The following is a 23,734-nucleotide window of genomic DNA, read 5'->3' as shown; positions in this document are numbered from 1 at the left end:
CAGACTGTTTTAAGGTACAAATTTGAAAGTAAAATAGCCATACTTGTCTTGGTTTTGTCAAATAAATCAAGTTTTTATGGTTTCTGTATAAATAGAGGATTATAATAAAATTTTAGAGATCATGAATTTAAAAAAAGAATATATGTTTTATATTTGCCTATTACCTTCTATTCAACTTTTGGATACTTTAGGGGAAAAAAAAGGTTTAGTATGTAGGACCAAAAAAAAAAAAAATCACAAATATACTTTGAAATTTTACATTGTGTATTATGTTTGCACACATAAGAAATATAATAACAAGACTAAAATGTAGGCTACATGGAATTTTCAGTACATAGTTTTACAGATATTTTCAGAAAACTTAGGAAGAAATAAAGTTATGCTTTTACAGATATTGAAAATCTTATTTTTTTAAAAATTTAGGTTGCCACTTTGGACACACAGATTGCAGATGATGCTGAGTTACAAAAGTATTCAAAGGTAAGCATTATGTAAAAATTTCTACCAGTTTTTTTGTTGTTTGAAGAACTTTCTCTAAATTCTTGTTTAAGAAATTAAATTAGTGCTATGACCTAATGTTTCTAGAATATGGGCTTAGATGTTTTCTGGAAATATGAGTTTCCACTATTTTTAAAGGCAAGGGTTAGATAAACCCAGGAAGAACAGGGGATCCTACTGTTTTGCCCACCTTAGCGATAGTAGGCAGAGTAATGTACAAAGAGTTAGCTCTTTAGATATTATAAAAAGTCATTTAAGAAATGGTTACTAAAACTCGAGACCATAAATACTAAAATTCTTCAAATACAGATATTCAAAGACAAAAGTGGGGGGAGTGGATGTGGTTCAAGTAGTTGAGCACCTGCTTCCTACATGGGAGGTCCTGGGTATAATCCCTGGTGCCTTCTGAAAATAAAAAAATAAACACCAAGCAAACAAATGAAAAAACCAACCCAGGGGAGCTGATGTAGCTCAGTGGTTGAATCCCAGCTTCCTACTTACAAGATCCCGCGTTCAATCCCTGGCTCTGGTAACTGAAAAAAAAAAGAAGACAAAAATGGTTTTTCTTCTGAGTATAGGCAATGGTTGTCCTTGAACTTAAAATTTTTTAAAAAGTTTTATTTCTAATGGGAACTTGCCAGAAGATAATCCTTAGAGTTTTTCCCAAACGTTTTTTGTGTTCTCTCACTACAAATTTATTCTGTATTTCCTGTTCTGGGTAGTCAAAGGCCAGGGTAGTTGAAACATGGAGAAGCCTTCTAGGTGTCAAATGGCTGGCTTTCTCAACAAATGATGAGCAAAGGAAGGTTTTCTTGCTGTAATAGTTTCAAAATTCATACTTTAACCCCACAAGGGATATAAACCATCCTGTCACATGCAGTACTCAAAATGAGTTATGCAGGAGAATGGATGTGTCTCAAGCAGTTGAGCACCTGCTTCACACATGGGAGGTCCTGAGTTCAGTTCCTGGTACCTCCTAAAGACAAAAAAACAGCAAGCAAACAAACAACAAAATCAACTCAGGGTAGCCAAAGTGTCTCAGTGTTTGAGTCTAGCTTCCTACACATGAGGTCCCAGGTTCAATACTCAGCCCTGGTATTTCAAAAAAAACAAAAACAAAAAACAAACAAAAAACAGTTGTACAGTACTCAGAATGAGGTTTGCATGTCCCATGAACATTTCATGGGAAGTTATGTATCTTTTAGGTGGTTACATTTTCTCCTGTAAGGATTTGTGATAAATATTTCCCTTCCATAATTTTAATTTTCCCACTATTTTATAGTTGAGTTTTCTTGACTGATACCAGGGAAAGTATTTATTTCCTTTTAAATTTGTCTGCATTTTGAGTAACTTATTTGCTGTAACTGTGTGGACCAACTGTCTCTGAAGCCAAACTGTCTGAGTTCGATTTCTGGCTTATCTACTTACTCTTACATTGGAAAAATTATCTAACCTCTCTATGTCTCATTTTTGTCTATACAAGGGGGCAGTAATAAATTAGTGCCTATCTCATGGGTTGTGTGGAATTAAATATAATGTGCCTAGAATAGTTACAGGCACAGAGTAAGCTATGGTTATTATTTTTATTATATGAGCATTTAAGTCCATGATACTTTTTTCTAAAATTGTTATTTAATTTACTCTAAACTCTTATATATTGGATATTTTCTATTTACCTGTCTTGCAGTTTATTAAATTTCTAGCATTTACTCTGCTGCTAAACTCCATCATTGAGTACTTAATTTTAATTATTATGTTTTTCTATTCTAGAATTTCCATTGTTTCCTTTTTAGATTATAGTTGTCTGGTGAAATTCTTGTTTTTTCAGATTGATATTTACCATCTTTTTCTCTGTTTCTCAGATATATCAATCATAGCATATACAGAGAGTTTAAATAACTAACTCCAATATCTGAATGAACTTTGGATCTATTTCTCTTGTCCTATATTTTCTCTTGATATTTTTTACTTGATTGTGTCTTTCTAGTAATTTGAGAATGCCTGACATTTTTTATGCTAACCACCTAAGATTGCAGATGATGATATCTCCCAACAGAGAGGTTTCATTGTTTTTACTAATAAGCAGATAGAGTGCTCATGCATGGTGGTGATGGTGGTGGTGAGGGGGTTGTCTCAGAGAAGGCAGAAGTGCATTTCTGGTAAGCTTCAGCTTATCTCTGGTTTACCTTTGTTCCTAACACATAGTCTTCCAAGTATCCCTCCTGTGAGTCTGGGGTGTTTACCAACCCCCTCCCCATGATGGAACCTGAACTCTGGTCCTAATCTCCTCTTACTATTGGGCTGCTGAAATCTTTGGTTTGCTTTCCATAGGCTTTCCTTGAGGGAATATCTTCCCCTGTATGAGGCTTAGTTCTTCATACAGTTTCACTTGTTTGTCCTCTCAAGTTCAAAGCTGTAAGACCTTGGCAGCATCATATTTTTTTATTGAGTGAAAGAGGACAAATGAAAAAAGATAATGACTACACTGTATACCTTTTAAAGTCTGTGATTGTCTTTTTCTAGGCAGATTGTTTTCTTTCACCCTCACTCCCTAGTTCCTTGCCACCAGTCTTTCTAACTTTGTCTTCTTTCCTGATCAACCTTTATTCAAAATATATTTATGTACTTAATAAGACTGATATAAAAGTGTGGAAAGGATTTGGGTTGAATAAACTTTCACAACCACATCATAGAAACTATCCAAATGGTCATTTGTTAGTTTGTTCATGCATTGGTCAAGTTATTTATTGTCTGCTCTGTGCCAGGTAATCTACTGGATGCTGGCATTTCAGCAGAAAACAGGGCAGAAAAATTCCCTGTCCTATAGAACTTTTATTTTAGTTGGGTGATACAGAAAATAAATATGTTATATAGAAGGTTAGAAGGTGATAAGTATATAATGGAGAAAATTAAGGCAGAGAAGATGGACAGAGAGTTCAGGAGATAGAGAAGATTTAATTAAGAAGGGGACAATTGAGGAAACACATGAAGGAGATGAACTAACCACTTAATGTTTTCTTCTACTTAATATGAACAATGATACTTGTGTTATAGGAAATTACAATTTTAAATATTTAACATACCTAGATTAATATAGCTCAATGCCAAAATATAAGGTATCGTGAGCCAGCTTTACTGTATTGTATTGTTTGGTAAGTAATGCCACTTCTTTTTTCCTAAAGGTGATAAAATGCAAATGCATAAAAAGTAATGCTAAAGACAGATTTTTTGACATACAGTGGACAAAGATATGAGTGGTAACAAGTACAAAAAAATGGAGGGTTATAGGAAAAGTATATGTGAATGCTATGGAAATTAAATTGGTATCAAGCCAAATATAATTGTTATATATTTAGGATGTGAAATTTTAGCCCTATGCTAACCACAAAGGAAACAAATGAAAAATATATCCAGATGGAAATGAGGAGCCACTCAATATGATACAACACAGGAAAGCAAAGAAATATAAAAGTAGGCTTTAACAGAAGTGAGGGACAAAAAAGGTGTAAGACTTACAAAGGCTAAATAGCAAAATGGCAGAAGAAAAACCTGTATTATCAGTAGCAACTTTAAATATAAATGGATTAAGTTCTCTAGTCAAAAGGCAGGGCTTGGCATGACCAAACTTTATGTTGTCGGCAAGAGACTCACCTTAAAGTCAAAATACAAGCAGTTTGATGTTGAAAGTATGCAAAAAAATATTCTGTGTAAGTAGTAAACAAAGGAGAGCTGGGTGGCTATATTAATATCAGATAAAATAGACTTTAAGTCAAAAATGGTTATGAGGGACAAAGATGGTCATTACATGCAAATAAAGGGGACAATTCAACAGGAGGCTGTAAGAATTACAAATATATATGCACCTAACAGCAGGAACCCAAAATATATGCAGCAAATACTGACAGATCTGTAGGGGAAAATTGACAGTTCTACATTAATAGTAGGGGACTTTTAACATACCAGTGTCAATAATGGATAGAACATCTAGTCAGAAGATCAATAAGGAAATTCAGGACTAGAATGATACCTTACATCAACTAGACCTAACAGACATATGTAGAACACTGCAGCTAAGGAAAGCAGAATATACCATTTTCTCGTGTGCACTTGGATCTGTTCTCCAGGAGAGGTCGTTTGTTGGGTCACAAAAGAAATCTCAACAAATTCAGAAGTATAGAAACCATACAATGTATATTCTTGGACAACAACAGAGTGAAGCTAGGAATCAATAACAGATGGAGAAAGGGAAAATTCACAAATATGTGGAAATTTAAAAACATACTCTTAAACAACCCATGGGTTAGTGGTGAAAATCAAAAGCAAAATTAGGAATTAGATACCTCCTATTCAGAATGACAAATACCAGAGATAAAGAGAGGATTCTGAAAGCAGCAAGAGAAAAGCAAGGCATCTCTTAAAAAGGAACCTCAATAAGACTGAGGGCCGATCTCTCATCAGAAACCATGGAGGCGCAAAGACAGTGGTATGATGTATTTAAGGTACTCAGACTGCCAGCCAATAATTCATTATTCCACAAAACTGTCTTCAAAAATTAGGCAAGTTTAACGTCTTCACAGACAAAAACTGAGAGAGTGTGCTACCAAAAGATGGATTTACAAGAGATTCTAAAGGGGGGGGTTCTTAACTTTTTTGGTTCCACAGACCCCTTTGCCAATCAAATGAAAACCATGGGCCCCTTACTAAGTACACACTATATTGTGTATTATTTAATAACTGTATCATACCTGCACCAAGTTCCTACAAGAATAATGTTTTTTTAAAATTTCAATTCAAGCTCATGGACCCCTTGTTAAGAACCCCTGTTTTAAAGGGAGCGCTACAGACTGAAAGGAAAAGACGAGGGTGACAGACATAGAGAAGAGTGTAGAAATGAAGATTTTTATTAAGGGTAACTTAAAGGGTAAAAAGATAGATGATAGCAAGATGTGACAATGGGAAGCCAAAGGATAAATAATGCCTTTACAATAATAACATTGAAGCTGATGGGTTGAACTCCCCAATCAAAAGACATAGACTGACAGCATGGATGAAAAAAATATGGGCCATCTATAAGCTGTCTGAAAAGGACTCTCCTTAGATGCGTGGACACAAAGTCAATGTTGGAAAAAGATATTCCACATAAATAGTAATCAAAAAAGAAATGAAGTAGCAATACTAATATTGGACAAAAATAGATTTTAAATGCAAAACTGTTATAAGAAATGAAGAAGATCATAATAAATTAATAAAAGGGCAAATCACTAAGAAGAAATAACTATAATAAATATTTACACACCTAACCCAGGTGCCCCAAGATACATGAGGCACACACTGGCAAAACAGAAAGGAGAAATAGATGTTTCTACAATAAATAGTTGGAGAATTCAGTACATCACTTTCAGCATTAGCTAGAACATCTGGACAGAAGATAAATAAGGTAACAGAGAGCTTAAATAATATGACGTAATAGACCATTACAGAGTATTACACCTCAAAATAGCAAAATTCACATTCTTCTCAAGTGCTCATGGATCCTTCTCCAGGATAGATGATATGTTGGATCACAAGACAGGGCCCAATAAACTTAAAAAGACTGAAATAATACAAAATACTTTCTCTGGTCATAATGGAATAAAACTGGAAATCAATAATGGATATAGAAAGGGAAATTCACAAATATATGGAAATTAAACAACACACTCAATCAGTGGGTCCAAGAAGAAATTGCAAGAGAAATCAGTAAATATCTTGAGATGAGTGAAAATGAGAACACAGCATATCAAAACCTATGTGATACGTGAAAGCGCTCTAAGAATAACTTCTATTGCTCAACACTTCCATTAAAATAGAAGAGATAGCTAAAATCAAAGGCCTAACTGCACACCTGGAGGGACTAGACAAAGAACAGCAAACTAACCCCAAATTAAGCCAAAGGAAAAAAAATAATAAAAATCAGAGCAGAAGTAAATGAGATTGACAGCAAAAAAATCAATAGAATCAACAAAAGCAAAAGTTTGTTCTTCAAGAAGATCAGTAATAGCAACAAACTTTTTTCCCCTTCCTCTTCCCCTCCCCCACCCCCACCCTGCTGTTTTTTTGTTTTTTGTTTTGCTGTCTGTGGCCATTTGCTGTGTGATCTTCTGTATCTTTTTCTATTTTTGTCTTCTCTTCTCGTCTTTCTCCTCTAGGATTCACTGGGATTCAGTCCTGGGGACCTCTCAATTGCGCCACCTCAGTTCCTGGTCTCTGCTGTGCCTCACCTTGACTCTCCCCTTCATCTCTCTTTCCTTGTGTCATTGTCTTGTTGGGTGACTCACTTGTGCAGGCACTTGGCTTGCTGTGTGGGCACTCGGCTCACCACACGGGCACTCACACAGGCACTCGGTTCACCACCCGGGCACTCGGCTCACTGTGCGGGCACTGGCTTGCCATGTAGGCACCTACATGGGCACTCAGCTCGCTGTATGGGCACTTGACTCACCGCATGGACACTTGGTTCACTGTGCGGGCACTCGTCTCTCCATGTGAGCACTGGCTTACCATGCAGGGATGCTTTCTCTTCTTTTTCACCAGGCCCCAGGGATCGAATCTGGGTCCTCCCATATGGTAGGCAGAGGCCTTATCACTTGAGCCACATCAACTTCCCTCAGCAAACTCCTCACAAGACTGACAAAGAAAACGAGAAAAGATGCAAATAAAATAAAAAATGAGAGGGGGGACATTACCACTGATCCAGAAGAAATGAGAGTTCATAAGCACATACTATGAACACGTATACATCAACAAACTAGACAATGTAGACAAAACAACTTCCTAGAAACACAAGAACAACTTAAACTGATCCTAGAAGAAATAGAAGCCCTTAACAAACCAATCACAAGTAAAGAAATTGCAGTAGTCATCAAAAATCTTCCAAAAATGTAAAACCCAGGACCAGATGGCTTCACAGGTGAATTCTACCGTTTATTGTAAGATGATCTAATATCAGCCTTGCTCAAGTTCTTCCAAAAAATTGAACAATAAGGACTGCTACCAAACTTTCTGTGAAGCCAATATCACCTTAATACCAAAGCCAGATAAAGGTGCTATGAAAAGAAATTTATAGAACAATTTCTCTAATGAATACAGATGTTAAAATCCTCAACAAAATACTTACAAACTGAATCCAAAATCACATTAAAAGAAATATACATCATTATCAGGTAGGTTTTATCCCAAGTATGCAAGTGTGGTTCAACATAAGAAAAAAATAATAGTATAATTAACCACATTAATAAATTGAAGAAGAAAAATCACATGGTCCTCTCAATTGATGCAGAAAAGACATTTGACAAAGTATACCACTTTCTTGATAAAAAACACCCTGAGAGATAGCAATAGAAGGAAATTTTATCAGTATGGTAAAGTGTATATGTGAGAAACCCCCAGTTAATACTCAACAGTGAACCACTGGAAGCTTTCCCGCTGAGACTGGGAACAAGACAATAATACCTGCTGTCACCACTGAAATTCAGTATTGGTCTAGAAGTTCTAACTCAAGCAGTTAGGCAAGAAAAAGAAATAAAAGGCACCCAATAAGAAAGGAAGAAGTAAAACTTGCTATTTGCTGATGCTGTGATCCTCTACTTAGAAAATCCTGAAAAATCCACAATAAAGCTCTTAGTGCTAATAGAGTTCAGCAAAGTGGTGGGATTCAAGACAATATGTAAAAATCAGTAGTGTTTTTATACACTACTAATGAGCAATCTCAGGAGGAAGTCAGAAAAGAATTCTACTTACAATGACAACTAAAGAAGCAAATATTAGGAATAAAGTTAAACAAAAATATAAAGGACCTATATTCAGAAAATTACAAAACATTGCTAAAAGAAACCAAAGAGAACCTTAATAAGTGGAAGAACATTCTGTGTTCAGAGATCAGAAGACTAAATATCATTAAGATGTCAATCTAATCAAATCTGATAAAGTCAATGCAATCTCAAAATAAATTCCAACAGCCTTTTTTTTTTTTGTACATAAATGGAAAAGTCAATTATCAAATTTATTTGGAAGTGTAAGGGACCTCAAATAGCACACATGTCTTAAAAAGGAATGAAATTGGAGGACGCTGACTTCCTGCCTTTAAAGCATATTACTTAGCTTTGGTGGTAAAAACAGCATTGTACTGGCAAAAAGACATATTGACCAATGGATCTGGATTGGGAACTAAGAAATAGCTCCTCATATCTATATTCAAGTGGTTTTTGACAAGGCTGTCAAACTCTCCCAGCTGGGTCAGAACAATCTGTTCAAAAAAGGTGCTGATAGAACTGGATATCCATATCCAAAAGAAAGAAAGAAGACCACTATCTATACCTTATACAAAAATTAACTAAAAAATAGCACAAAGACCTAAATATAAAAGGTAACAAGCATATCTACTAGAAAAAAAATGTAAAGCATCTTCAAGATCTCATGGTCAGTGGTAGTTTCTTAAACCTTACACCCAAAGCAAGAACAACAAAATAAACAATAGATAAATGGGACCTACCCAAAATTAAACATGTTCTTCAAGAGACTTTGTCAAGAAAATAAAAGGCAGCCTACTTAATGGAAGGAAATACTTGGAAGTGCATACCCAAAAAGGGCTTGGTTTTCTTCTTATATAAATGATCATATAACTCAATGATAAAAAGATAAGTAACCCAATTTAAAAATGGGCAAAAGATGTGAATAGACATTTTTCTAAAGAGGAAATACAAATGGCCAAAAAGCACAAGAGAAAATGTTGAACATCACGAGCTATGAGGGAAATGCAGATCAAAACTATAACGAGATGTCATTTTACACCATTATTTAAAAAAAAAAACAGAAAACTGCAAGATGCTGGGAGGATGTAGAGAAATAGGAACACTGTCACTCTTGGGGGGAATGTAGAATGGTGCAGCCTCGGTGGAAGTCAGTTTTTGCACTGCCTCAAGAATCTGAATATATTACTGCTGTATGATCCAGCAACCTAGTTACTAGGAATATATTCAGAAGAATGCGAACTGGCATTTTCATATCAATGTTCATAGCAGCATTATTCACAATTCCTAAAATATGGGAACAACCCAATTTTCTATCAACCAATGAATGGATAAAATTTGGTATATACATATGATGGAATACTTTTCAGCACTAAGAAGAAATGAAATTGAGATTCATATGACAACATGATGAACCTTGAGGACATTATGTTGAATGAAATAAGCGGGACACAAAAGGACAATTATTGTTTGGTCTCATTAATATGAACTAAATACAATGAGTAAGCTCAGGGAGGTAAACTTTAGAGTATAGGTTACTAAGGGATAGAATGTGGGTTGAGAATGGAAGCTGATGCTTAATGTATGTCAAAATTTTAATAAGATATCTGGAAATGAATAGACTTGTGGTAACACATTATAGTGTATATAGCTAACACTGATGATTTATAAATATGATTGTGGTTGAAGGGATACTATGTTGCTGAGACCAGCTCAGCAATAGGTTTGCCTGAAGGGAAGGCATAACACAGAACTGAAGAAATAAAAGGGCAGAGAGAAAGACACAAGAGAGGAAATAAAGATGGGACCAGGGGACTCACAGCTTCCGAAACTGAGAGCCTCAACCCTAGTTTCCACATTGTATTTATTTAGGAACTAAGAAGCAGCTGTTTGTTATTTACTATAATAAGGGACAGGTGCAACATTTACAATAATAAGGTACAGGTCATACAAAGTTCAAAAGCCTCCTCACGCAAACATTTTTTTGTGCTGACCAGACAGTGTTCCATCTAGTCAAGGCCCAGTGTTCCTAAGCCCGCATTTTTTGTCTGCATTATGGAAACGTTTCAACTTCAAACTATGTTCCTTACTGTTTTCCCACAATAGTATGTGGATGTAAATGTCAATTGAAAGAAAGCTAGAAGATAACCTAGGGTCTGTATAACAGTGATTTTGTTAGTGCATGAAGACTGTGGTTAATTTTATAAATATAAGATTATTCTAATTTTACAAAGTATTAAGAATATGGTGAGGGAAGTGGATGTGGCTCAACTGATAGAGTGTCCATGTACCATATAGGAGGTCCAGGGTTTGAAACCCAGGGCCTCCTGGCCTGCATGGTGAGTGGCCCATGCAGTGAGTGGCCCACATGCAGTGCTGCTGCATGCAAGGAGTGCCATGCCATGCAGAGGTGCCCCCTGCATAGGGGCTCCACACGTTCAAGGAGTGCACCCCACAAGGAGAGCTGCCCCGCATGAAAAGCACAGCCTGCCCAGGAGTGACTCCGCACACACAGAGAGCTGATGCTGCAAGATGACGCAACAAAAAGAGACACAGATTCCCGGTGCCACCTGATGAGAATGCAAGCAAACAGAGAACATACAGCAAATGGACACAGAGAGCAGACAGTGGGGGGAGGGGAGGGGAGAGAAATAGATATGATGTAGGGGCATTTTCAGGACTTAGCATTGTCCTGAGTGGTACTGCAGGGACAGTTGCTGGACATTGTATGTCCTGCCATGGCCCACTCGGTGGATTGGGGGAGAGTGTAAATTACAATGTAGACCACTATCCATGAGGTGCAGCGGTGCTCCAAGATGTATTCACCAAGTGCAATGAATGTGCCATGATGATGGAAGAGGTTGTTGATGTGGGAGGAGTGGAGTGATGGGGGTGGGGGCTATATGGGGACCTCATATTTTTTTAATGTAACATTAAAAAAAAAAAAGGATTGGAGAAGTTGACTTGGCCCAATGGATAGGGTGTCTGCCTATCACGTGAGTGGTCTATGGTTCAAACGCCGGGCCTCCTTAACCCCTGTGGAGCTGGCCCACGTGCAGTATTGATGCGCGCAAGGAGTGCCCTGCCACGCAGGGGTGTCCCCGGCATAGGGAAGCCCCACACGCAAGAGTGTGCCCTGTAAGGAGAGCGGCCCAGTGTGAAAGAAAGTGCAGCCTGCCCAAGAATGGTGCTGCATACATGGAGAACTGACGCAGCAAGATGATGCAACAAAAAGAGACACAGATTCCCGTGCCGCTGACAACAACAGAAGCGAACAAAGAAGAACACACAGCAAATGGACAGAGAGAGAAGACAACTGTGGGGTGGGGGGGGCGAGGAGAGAGAAATAAAAAAATAAAGATAAAAAAATAAAAAAGAATATGGTGATACACAGGAAAATTACAACTAATATGACTTATAAACAATTGTTAACAGTAATATTGTAATATTTTTGCAGCAATCGCAAAGAAGCAATTATATTCTAAAGGGCAACATTAGGAGTATATAAGAGGATGTGGGATTTTTTTTTTGGAGTAATGAAAACATTCTAAAATTTAGGTGATGATAGCACAACTCTATGATGATAATGAGAACCACTGAATGTACACTTTGAACAGGTTGTACAAGGCATGGGACTTTATAACATAGGGAATCTTGTGGTGGAAGAAGGACTGAGGTTAACAGAACAATTACAAGAACATTCTCACATGACTTATAACATATATAATACTGATGGAGGGTGATAATAATCAGGCTGGTTGGGGGGAAAATTCACCAAATGTAAGGTTTAGGCTATAGTTAGTAGTAATTTTTATGTATTTATTTATCTCCCCTTCCCCCCCACCCCCACCCCAGTTGTCTGTTCTCTGTGTCTATTTGCTGCATCTTCTTTGTCCGCTTCTGTTGTTGTCAGTGGGACAGGAATCTGTGTTTCTTTTCATTGCATCATCTTGTTGTGTCAGCTCTCCATGTGTGCGGCACCATTCCTGGGCAGGCTGCACTTTCTTTCGCGCTGGGTGACTCTCCTTACAGGGTGCACTCCTTGCACATGGGGCTCCCCTACGTGGGGACACCCCTGCGTGGCACGGCACTCCTTGCGTGCATCAGCACTGTGCATGGGCCAGCTCCACACGGGTCAAGGAGGTCCGGGGTTTGAACTGCGGACTTCCCATGTGGTAGACGGACGCCCTAACCACTGGGCCAAGTCCGCCGCCCTAGTAGTAATTTGATGATGCCCTTTCATAGCTTGTAACAAATGTTCCACAGCAATGCAAGGTGTTGGTGGTGGGGTGATGTATGAGAGCCCTGATGATGGTATGCATGTTTGTTTTGTAAGTTCACAACTTTTACTATGTGCTCAGTGTTTATGTATGTTCATGTATAAATGATATACTTCAGTATGTTATTTTTAAAGATTTATTTATTTATTTATTTCTCTCCCCTCCCCCTCCATTGTCTGCTCTGTGTCCATTCGATGTGGGTTCTTCTGTGACCACTTCTATCCTTATCAGCAGCACTTGGAATCTGTGTTTCTTTCTGTTGCGTCATCTTGTTGTGTCAGCTCTCCGTGTGTGCGGCACCATTCTTGGGCAGGCTGCACTTTCTTTTGCGCTGGGCGGCTCTCCTTACAGGGTGCACCCTTGCATGTGGGGCTCCCCTACATGGGGGGGACACCCCTGCATGGCATGGCTCTCCTTGCACACATCAGCACTGCGCGTGGGCCAGCTCCACACAGGTCAAGGAGGCCGGGGGTTTGAACTGTGGACCTCCCATGTGGTAGGCAGACGCCCTATCCATTGGGCCAAGTCTGCTTCCCCCAGTATGTTTTTTTAATGAAAAAAAAAAAATGAGATACCATACTTCACACCCACATACACAAAAAAAATTAGAAAGATTTCAAATCAGAGACCTAACCTCAAAACTGGAATAACTAGAAAAAGAAGAGCAAATTAAATAGGAAGGTAGCAAGGGGATGTATATAAAGATTAAAGCAGAGACAAATGAAATAGAATACAAGAAAAAAATCAATAAAACAAAGTTGGTTCTTTGAAAAGGTCAACATAATCAACAGAACTTTAGCTAGACTGATAAGGGAAAATAAGAGAAATAACCTAATAACAGAAATCATAAGTGGAAAGGGCGGCATTATCACTGATTCTGCTGAAATGAAAAGAACTATAAGTGAATGCTATGGATAACTGTGTGCCAATAAATTAGATAAACTAGGTGAAATGGTCAAGTTTTTAGAAACACACAAACTACCTATACTGACTCAAGAAGAAACAGAAGATCTCCACAAACAGCTTACCAGTAAAAAAGATTTAATCAGTAATCAAAAATCTCCCAACAAAGAAAAGTCCAGGTCCAGAGGGCTTCGTGGGAATTCTATCATATTCCAAGGAGACCTAACTCTAATTCTGCTCAAAATCATCTGAAAAATTGAGGAGGGAACACTCTCTAACTTATTCTGTGAAGCCAGTGTCACCTTAACCAAAGCCAGATAAAGAGACCAAAAGAAAATAAAATTACATATCAATATCTCTAATGAATATAGATGCAAAAATCCTCAATAAAATACTAGGAAACCAAATCTAAAAGCATATTAAAAGAACTATACTCAGGAAGTAGATGTGGCTCAAGTGATAGAGTTTCCACCTACCATATGGGAGGACCTGGGATCAATCCCTGGGGCCTCCTGATGAAAAAGAAGAAGAGAAAGTGTGCTCACATGGCAAGCCAGTGCCCACACGAGTGCCACATGGTGAGCCAGTGCCCAGCATAAGTGAGTTACGCAGCACAATGATGATGCATCAAAAGAGAGACAAGGTGAAGCAAAGCAGAATCCAGGAACTGAGGTGACACAATTGACAAGAAACCTGGTTCCCCATCAGAGGTCTCCAGGATGAATCCTGGTGAATCCTAGAGGAGAAAAAAATGAGAAGAGGAGACAACACAGACAGGAAAAACAGCAGGGTGGGAGGAGGGGAAGGGGAGAAAATAAGTAAATAAATAAATCTTTTAAAAAAACAAACTATACCCCATGATCAATTGGAATTTATCCCTGTTGTGCCAGGTTGGTTCAACTTAAGAAAATCAATCAATGCAATACACCACTTTAAGAGAATGAAGGGGAAAAAAAACAACACATAAGTACCTAAATTGATGCAGAAAAGGCATTTGACAAAAATACAGCACCGTATCTTGAAAGAAAAACAACAGCATTAGGACTAGGAATAGAAGGAAACTTCCTCAATATGATAAAAGACATATATGAAAAGCCAACATTTAGTATCCTACTTAATGGTGAAAGACTGAAAGCTTTCCCTCTGTTATCAGGAACAAGGAAAGTATGTCTACTATCACTCCTCTTCTTCAACATTGTGCTGGAAGTTCTAGCCTGAGAAATTAAGCAAGAAAAAGAAATAAAATGCATCCAAATTAGAAAAAGAGTAAAATGTTTCCTCTTTTCAGATGATATATGATCCTATGTACAGAAAATTCTGAGAAAAATCCACAGCAAATCTCCTAGAGCTAATAAATCAATTGAAGAAAGTGAAGGAGTACAAGATCAACATCCAAAACTCAGTATTGTTTCTATACGCAAGCATTGAAAATTGGAAAAACAAATCAAGAAAGTAATTCCATTCACAAAAGCACCTAATGGAATAAAATATCTAGGAAGAAATCTAACCAAGGATGTTACGGAGTTGTACACAGAAAACTACAAAATATTGCCGAAAGAAATTAATAAGACCTAAATAAATGGAAGGATATACCATGTTCGTGGATGGAAGATTAAATATTAATAATATGTCAGTACTGTCCAAAGCAGTTTATAGATTCAATGCAATCCCAATAAAAATTCCAACAACCTTCTTTGCAGAAATGGAAAACCAATTATCAAATTTATATGGAAGGGGGAAACGGACTTTGGCCCAGTGGTTAGGGCGTCCATCTACCACATGGGAGGCCCGCGGTTCAAGCCCCGGGCCTCCTTGACCGTGTGGAGCTGGCCCATGCGCAGTGCTGATGCGCGCAAGGAGTGCCCTGCCACACAGGGGTGTCCCCCGTGTAGGGGAGCCCCACGCGCAAGGAGTGCACCCATAAGGAGAGCCGCCCAGCGCGAAGGAGGGAGCAGCCTGCCGAGGAATGGCGCCGCCCACGCTTCCCGTGCCGCTGACGACAACAGGAGCGGACAAAGAAACAAGACGCAGCAAGAAGACACAGAAAACAGACAACCGGGGGAGGGGAATTAAATAAAAAATAAATCTTAAAAAAAAAAAAATTTATATGGAAGGGTAAGAGACCCTGAATAGCTAAAGCAATCTTGAAAAATAAGAATAAAGGTGGAAGTCTCACACTTCCTGATCTTAAAACTTATTACAAAGCCACAGTAATCAATATAGCATGGTACTGGCAGAAGGACAGACATATAGATTAATGGAATAGAATTGAGAGTTCAGAAATCATTCCTCACTTTTATGGCCAACTGATGTTTTAAAAGATGGCAAAGACAACTCAATTGGGAAAAATAATCCTTTAACAAATGGGAAAACTGGATCTCCATTTGCAAAAAAAAAAGAAGCAATCACAGGATATGCAAAAATCAATTCAAAATGGATCAAAGACTCAGATATAACAAATTCTTTGAAGAAAATATTGGAAAGCATCTGGTGTCTTAGACTTTTTACCCAAGGCACAAACAACAAAAGAAAAAATAGATAAATGGAACCTCTTCAATATAAAAAACTTTTGTTCCTCAAAGGATTTTATCAAGAATGTAAAACAACAGCCTACACAATGTGTCTTAGTTTGCCAAATATAAATTTGTTCAATGTGAAAATATAGAAATGGGTTGGCTTTTATCAAGGGAATTTATTTGGGATGAAAGCTTACAGTTCTGCAACTGCAAAAATGTTCAAATCAAGGCATCATCAGAGATGCTTTCTCACCAAGGTTGGCTGCTCTCTGATCCTGGAGTCCTGCCATATGGTAAGACAAGATGGGGGGTCTGCTGGTCTCTCTGTACTTTCTCCTCTAGCTCAGCTGTGATCAGGTAGTTCTCCCTAGGTCTTGTCTCCTTGAGCCTGTTGGGGCTTCTCTGTCTTTCTGTAGCTATAGGCAAACCTCAAGTCCATTCCCACTTGGCAAGGTCAAAATGGCAGAGCTCCCTTTCTATGTCTTTTCTTTCTGTGTGTTCTCAGTTTATATAAGACCCAGCAAGAGGTTGGAGACCTCATACACCAGTGACATAAGCTAATCAGAAGCCCTAAATCTGTCTAATCAAAAGTGATCTAATCAAAGGACCCTTTAATTTTACCTGTTGCAATCAAAGGGCCCCACACTGACAGGAATGGATTAGTTCAATAACATAATCTTTTCTGGCATTAACAAAATTGAAACCATCATACAATGGGAGAAAATACTTGTAAATCACATATCTGATAAAGGGTTAATGTCCAGTATATATAAAGAAATCCTTCAACTTAACAAAAAGACAAAATCCCTAAATAAAAAATGGGCAAAAGAGTTAAATAGCCATTTCTCTAAAGATATACAAATGGCCAGAAAGCACATGAAAAGTTGCTCCACATCATTAGCCCATTAGAAGAATACAAATAAAATCCACAATGAGGTACCATTTCATATCCATTATAATGGCTGCTATTTTAGAAAAGTGAAAATAACAAGTGTTGGAGAGGATGTGAAGGAATAGGAACATTCATTGATTGCTGGTGGAAACTTAAAATGGTGCAGCCACTGTGAGAGACAGGCAGTTCCTCAGAAAGCTAAATATAGGACTACCAATGACTCAGCAATCCCACTTCTAGGTATATACCCAACAGAATTGAAAGCAGGGGTCAAATACATATTTGCACACAGATATTCATAACAGTATTTTTCACAGTTGCCTAAAGATGGAAGCAACTGAAATGTCTATCAACCAGTGAATAGATAAATAAAATGTGGCAAATACATATGATGGAATATTGTTAGTCATTAAAAGGAATGAAGTCCTGATACATGTGACAACATGGGTGAACCTTGAAAACATCAATCATATGAAATACACAAAAACAAAAGGACAAATATTGTACTCACTGATTTGAAACAATTAGAATAAGCAAACTGAAATAGTCAGAACCTGGAATATAGGTTACCAGGGAATGACATGGGGATAAGGAATGGGAAGTTAAGGCTTAAAATATACAGGGTTCCCATTTGGAATGAGGGAAATGTTTTGGTAATGGATGGTAGTGAGGGTAGCACAACACTGTGAATGCATTTAACAGTACTGCGATATATATATCTGAATATGATTCGAAGGGGAAATGTTATATTGTACACATGGTAGCAGAATAAAAATGTAAAAAATGTCCATGGATCTGCACTGCACAAGTGATGAACCGTGGATTTTGACTGATGGTAAAATTATAGGAATGTACTATCCTCAGTTGTAGGTGATGTTCCACACCAATGCAAGGTGTTGTTAGTATTTTGGAAACCTGTATTTTATGCATGATTGTTCTGTAAACCCACAACTTTTCTAATAAAGGAGGGAAAATAGAAATAGTGAATAATGGTGGTTTTGTTTCCCAGTTTTATAATTCCAGTACTTTTAGACCCTAATACTTTAAATGCTCCCTTTTTAAATAAATTATTTCAAAACCTAATTATTTAATTGAAATTTTGTTGTGGCTAAAAGTTTATTATTATTTTTATACTGAAAGAAAGTTCACCCATAATGCTGTTCTCTTTTTATGTTTAGCTGTTACCTGCATATATTTACATATTCATAGTTGGTATACCCATTCTTTTGTGTGTGTATGAGAGATGAGTATGTGCTTTTTCCACGTATTCTCACACATTTTTTTTTTTCTTTCAAGCACTGGATATTTAATTTTTTAATGGACATTAATTTTTTTATTACAAAAACTGTAGGTTTACAGTAAAATCATGCAGAAAACACAGAATTCCCATATAACCCCCTGACACACACAGTGTCCCTATTATTAACACTTTACTGTTGTAACCTTTGTTACAGTTTATGAAAGAATATTATTATCATTGTACTATTAACTATAACCCATAGTTTACATTAGGGTTCACTGTTTGTATTATACAGTCCTATGAGTTGTTTGCTTAGATTTCTATTCTAGTAATATATATACAATCTAAAACTTCCCTCCTTTTAGCCACATTCAAAAATATAATTCAGTGCTGTTAATTGCATTCACAATTTTATTTTACCTTTAATGTGTTTTTTAATAATTTTTATTATTTTTTTATTACATTCAGAAAATATGAGGTCCTCATATACCCCTCACCCCACTCCTCCCCCCATAGCAACAATCTCCTCCATCATCATGAGACATTCATTGCATTTGGTGAATACATCTCTGAGCACCGCTGCACCTCATGGTCGATAGTCCACATCATAGCCCACACTCTCTCACGTTCCATCCAGTGGGCCATGGGAGGACATGCAATGTCCGGTAATTGTACCAGTACCACCCAGGACAACTCCAAGTCCCAAAAACGCCTCCCCATCTCATCTCTTCCTCCCATTCCCCAAATCCAGCAGCCACCATGGCCACTTTCTCCACACCAATGCCACATTTTCTTCAATTACTAATCACAATAGTTCATGAATAGAATATCAGTAAGTCCACTCTAATCCATATTCTATTCCTCCATCCCATGGACCTTGGATTGGTTGTGTTCACTCCACATCTATATCAAGGGGGGGCTTAGATTCCACATGGATGCTGGATGCAATCCTCCTGCTTTCAGTTGTAGGCACTCTTGGCTCCATGGTGTGGTAGTTGACCTTCTTCAACTCCATGTTGGTTGAGTGGGGTAAGTCCAATAAACCAGAGTGTAGGAGCTGAAGTCTGTTGAGGCTCAGGGCCTGGCTATCATATGTTCAGTCCAGAGATTCAGATCCTCTGGGTATATATTAAACCCCAGCACCAACTACAGTTCTGGTAAATGTAACAGGAGAGGCTTGTGAAAAAAGATCACATCTGAGTCCAGCTCCATCACACAGAAACACCAACTCCAAAGAAGGGCCAACTGACATGGCACTGAACTCCATCTGCCATGACCATAGAACCTGTGGGTCTCTGTAGCCCTCAGAAGAACCAATACCCAGGGTTGTATCTACTTTATCTGTCTCTGGGACTTTGCTGAGGTGTGCATAAGGGCGATCCCTCTGATAACCTCCTGGCCCTTTTTTGGAGACTCATAGCCATATAAACTCATTTGTCCTTTCCATTTCCCCTTTGATTCAGATCAAAAAGCATTTTAACTCCTGGTATTATATGTAGACTGAGATATTCTACTGATCCAAGTTGACCCTTGTATTCAAGGTCATTTTTCTAGTTACATCATCAGCTGGTACTTGTATCCACTATGAAAATATCCAAACATTTTTATGTACCCTGGATATATGCCCTATAGAACTCCCTGCCAATCATGTGTCCCCTGTCAATAACATCCCACACCAGTATTCCTCCACTGCCATTGTTGAACCTCTCTGAGATCCAAAACTTCCTGAAAAGTGAAGCCCAAGATATTGCTAGGTTCCCTTATTAGTAAATGGAATATAGCAATGAGTTTAAGAATTAGATATAGAATACATATTAACTTGGAAAAATTAAGGTAAAAATAAATTGGGGTATCAAAAAATTTAAAAATGCAAAAGCTTTGTTTTTCATGTTTTACCTTCCATCACTGCAATAAGTGTTGCACTGTATGCAAATTGGCAAGGCAACTACTTCCGTCTTTCCCTCAGTGTCTACATCCTATCTCTTTCTTTTCTTTTTTCTAATTATTAAGCTTATCTTCACAAGAGTTTTAGATCACAGTAATTCATATATACAATATACAGTACTCCCACATATCCAACATAAAACCTTTTCCCTTCCACAGCAATAATCTTTTTACATATTCATACTATATTTACTGAAACTGATGTACAGATATTGAGACAATAGCTTTCAAACAAGGTGACATTTGTGTTTACATTGTGGTTTATATTTTAGACTATGGAATTTTCTAAATTTTTAGTTATCTTATGTTTCACATTATGATTTACATTTTAGTCTATCAGCCCCTATACATTTTTGGTGTGATTTTACATGTCTTATACTTGCGTACTCTTGTGAAACACTTTAATTGCCCACATAGTTACATTGGTTTCATCTATTCAATATCTCTTTCCCCCTCCCCTTAGGGCCCACAGTGACAGTCATCTTCATTGCTTGAAGGGCCATGTTCAGAGGTACTTGCAACAGTGTTGAGGGCTTGACATGCTCAACTGCCCTAATGCCCTGGGGGCCACCATTTCTCTTGAGAGATACAATTCCCTCTATTTGATGGCATCAGCCCTCCCCAGGATGTGGGTATACCTTCACTCTCATTATATGGGTCTCTATCCAATGATATAACCCACTATGGCAAAATGAGCCTCCACGTATTCCCTAGGAGCCTGTCCTGCATCAGATTATCCCCTTTAAGCATCTTAAACAGGTAACTTCCCTTATTATATTTTTGAAAAGGTTTTCTCAGCATTATACTCTCAACCAAATACCTGACAACCTCCTATGTTCGTATGTTGCCCCACCCTCCCCCCAATTTCTTGGGCAGTATTACCCATCCTCCCATCCCTAACTCCCCTAAAGCCCGCAAAGCCCCACCCAAAGGTAACCCTGTGCCCCCATTTTATCCCTTCCTTGTACAAATACTTACCTCCAGCTTATCATAGATTTCACCCATGTAGGTGTCAGTTTATATCCTTCCTCTACCCCCCGATTTCCTGTAAGCCTATCATCCAGTTCCTAGCTCTCTGAGGCAGCTTGGTTTACTTATTTCATATCATTGAGGTCATGAAGTATTTGTCCTTCAATGCCTGGGTTTGCTTCACTCAACATAAGGTTCTCAAGATTCATCCATGTTATCACGTGTGTTTGTAGTGTATTTGTTCTTAAAGCCGCGTAGTATTCCATTGTATGTATATACCACATTTTATTTATCCATTCATCTGTTGATGGGCATTTGGGTTGATTCCAACTTTTGGTGATAGTGAACAATGCTGCTATGAACATTGGTGTACATATATCGGTTTGTGTCCTTGTTTTCAGTTCTACTGGGTATATACCCAGCAGTGGAATTGCAGGGTCGTATGGCAAATCTATAGCTAGTTTTTTGAGAAGCAGCCAAACTGTCCTCCAGAATGACTGGATCCTTCCGCATTCCCACCAGCAGTGGATGACTGTTCCCATTCCTCCACATCCTCTCCAGCACTTGCAGTCTTCTGTTTTTTTCATAGCTGCCAATCTTACGAGAGTAAGATGGTATCTAATTGTAGTTTTGATTTGCATTTCCCTGATAGCTAGAGATTTGGAGTATTTTTTAATGTGCTTTTTAGCCATTTGTATTTCTTCTTTGGAGAAGTGTCTGTTTAAATCTTTTTCCCATTTTTTAAATGGGTTGTTTATCTTTTTATTTTCAAGATATAGGAGTTATAAGTCTCCTATCCAATATATGGTTACCAAATATTTTCTCCCATTGTGTAGGCTCTCTTTTCACTTTCTTGACAAACTCCTTTGAGGTGCAGAAGGCTTTAATTTTGAGGAGGTCCCATTTATCTATTTGTTCTTTTGCTTCTCGTGCTTTTGGTGTGAAGTTCGTGAAGCCATTTCCTATTACAAGGTCTTGTATATGCTTCCCTACACTGCTTTCCAAAGTCTTTATGGTCGTGGCTCTTATATTTAGGTCTTTGATACATCTTGAGTTGATTTTTGTATAAGGTGTGAGATGGTAGTCCTCTTTCATTCTTTTACATATGGATATCCGGTTCTCCAGGCACCATTTGTTGAATAGGCCATTCTCTCCCAGTTGAGAGGGTTTGGTGGCTTTATCGAATATTATATGGCTATATATATGAGGATCTATATAAGAACTCTCAGTTCGGTTCCATTGGTCTGTGTGTCTCTCCTTGTGCCAATGCCATGCTGTTTTCACTACTGTAGCTTTGTAGTATGTTTTGAAGTCAGGTAGTGTGATTCCTCCAATTTCATTTTTCTTTTTCAATATGTCTTTGGCTATTTGGGGCCTCTTTCTTTTCCAAATAAATTTCATAGTTAGTTTTTCTAGTTCCTTAAAGAATGCTGTGTTGATTTTTATTGTGATTGCATTGAATGTGTAGATCAGTTTTGGTAGGATAGACATCTTAATAATATTTAGTCTTCCTATCCATGAAGAGGGAATATTCTTCCATTTATTTAGGTCTTCTTTGATTTTCTTGAACAGTGTTATGTAGTTCTCTATGTATTAGTTTTTTACAATTTTAGTTAAATTTATTCCTGGGTATTTGATTTTTTTATTGACTATTGTAAATGGTATTTGTTTCTTGATTTCCTCCTGAGCTTGCTCATTATTGGTGTACAGGAATGCTACTGATTTTTGCACATCGATCTTATAACCTGCGACTTTACTAAACTCATTTATGAGTTCTAGAAGCTTTGTTGTAGACCTCTCAGGGTTTTCTATGTATAGGATCATGTCGTCTGCAAATAGTGAAATTTTGATTTCTTCCTTTTCAATTTGAATGCCTTTTATATCTGGTTCTTGCCTCAGTGCTCGAGCAAGTACTTCTAAGACAATGTTAAATGGAAGGGGAGAGAGTGGGCATCCTTGTCTTGTTCCTGATCTTAGAGGGAAGGATTTTAGGATTTCACCATTGTAAACGATGTTGGCTTTGGGTTTTTCATATATACTCTTTATAATGTTCAAAAAATTTCCTTGTATTCCAATCTTTTGCAGTGTTTTTATCAAGAAAGGGTGCTGTATTTTGTCAAATGCTTTTTCTGCATCTATAGATATAATCATGTGATTTTTTTCCTTCAGTCTTTTTATATGGTGTATTATATTAATTGATTTTCTTATGTTGAACCATCCTTGCATACCTGGAATGAATCCCACTTGGTCATGGTGTATAATTCATTTAATGTGTTGTTGAATACAGTTAGCAAGTATTTTATTGAGGATTTTTGCATCTAGGTTCATTAGAGAGATTGGTCTGTAATTTTCCTTTCTTGTGGTATCTTTGTTTGGTTTGGTACTAGGGTAATGTTGGCATCATAGATTGAGTTAAGTAATGTTCCTTCTGTTTCAATTTTTTGGAAGAGTTTCAGCAGGATTGGTATTAGTTCTTTCTGGGATGTTTTGTAGAATTCGCCTGTGAAACCATCTGGCCCTGGGCTCTTCTTAGTTGGGAGGTTTTCAATGACTGACTCTATCTCTTTACTTGTGATTGGTTTGTTGGGATCATCAATTTCTTCTTTCATCAATATAGGCTGCTTATGTGTTTCTAGGAATTTGTCCATTTCCTCTGAACCATCATTTTTGTTGGAATATAGTTTTTCAAAGTATTCTCTTATGAC

At 37.7% G+C, this 23,734-nt stretch overlaps 1 protein-coding gene across 11 annotated transcripts in view; it reads left to right on the top strand.

The window, feature by feature from the left end:
• The window catches only part of PATJ (PATJ crumbs cell polarity complex component), a 435,722-nt gene that overhangs the window by 80,977 nt on the left and 331,011 nt on the right, over positions 1-23,734 (top strand). For all 11 annotated transcript variants that reach the window (XM_071217421.1, XM_071217419.1, XM_012519032.3 and 8 more), the window contains one exon: positions 424-480. In XM_071217421.1, coding sequence (XP_071073522.1) covers positions 424-480 — 57 coding nt within the window. The remainder of the gene's footprint in view (positions 1-423; positions 481-23,734) is intronic.

The sequence above is a fragment of the Dasypus novemcinctus genome, chromosome 9 (assembly GCF_030445035.2).
Source record: "Dasypus novemcinctus isolate mDasNov1 chromosome 9, mDasNov1.1.hap2, whole genome shotgun sequence".
NCBI lineage: Eukaryota > Metazoa > Chordata > Mammalia > Cingulata > Dasypodidae > Dasypus > Dasypus novemcinctus.
Note: the sequence above shows the minus strand (reverse complement) of the source record. Positions and strands in the feature narration are given on the sequence as shown.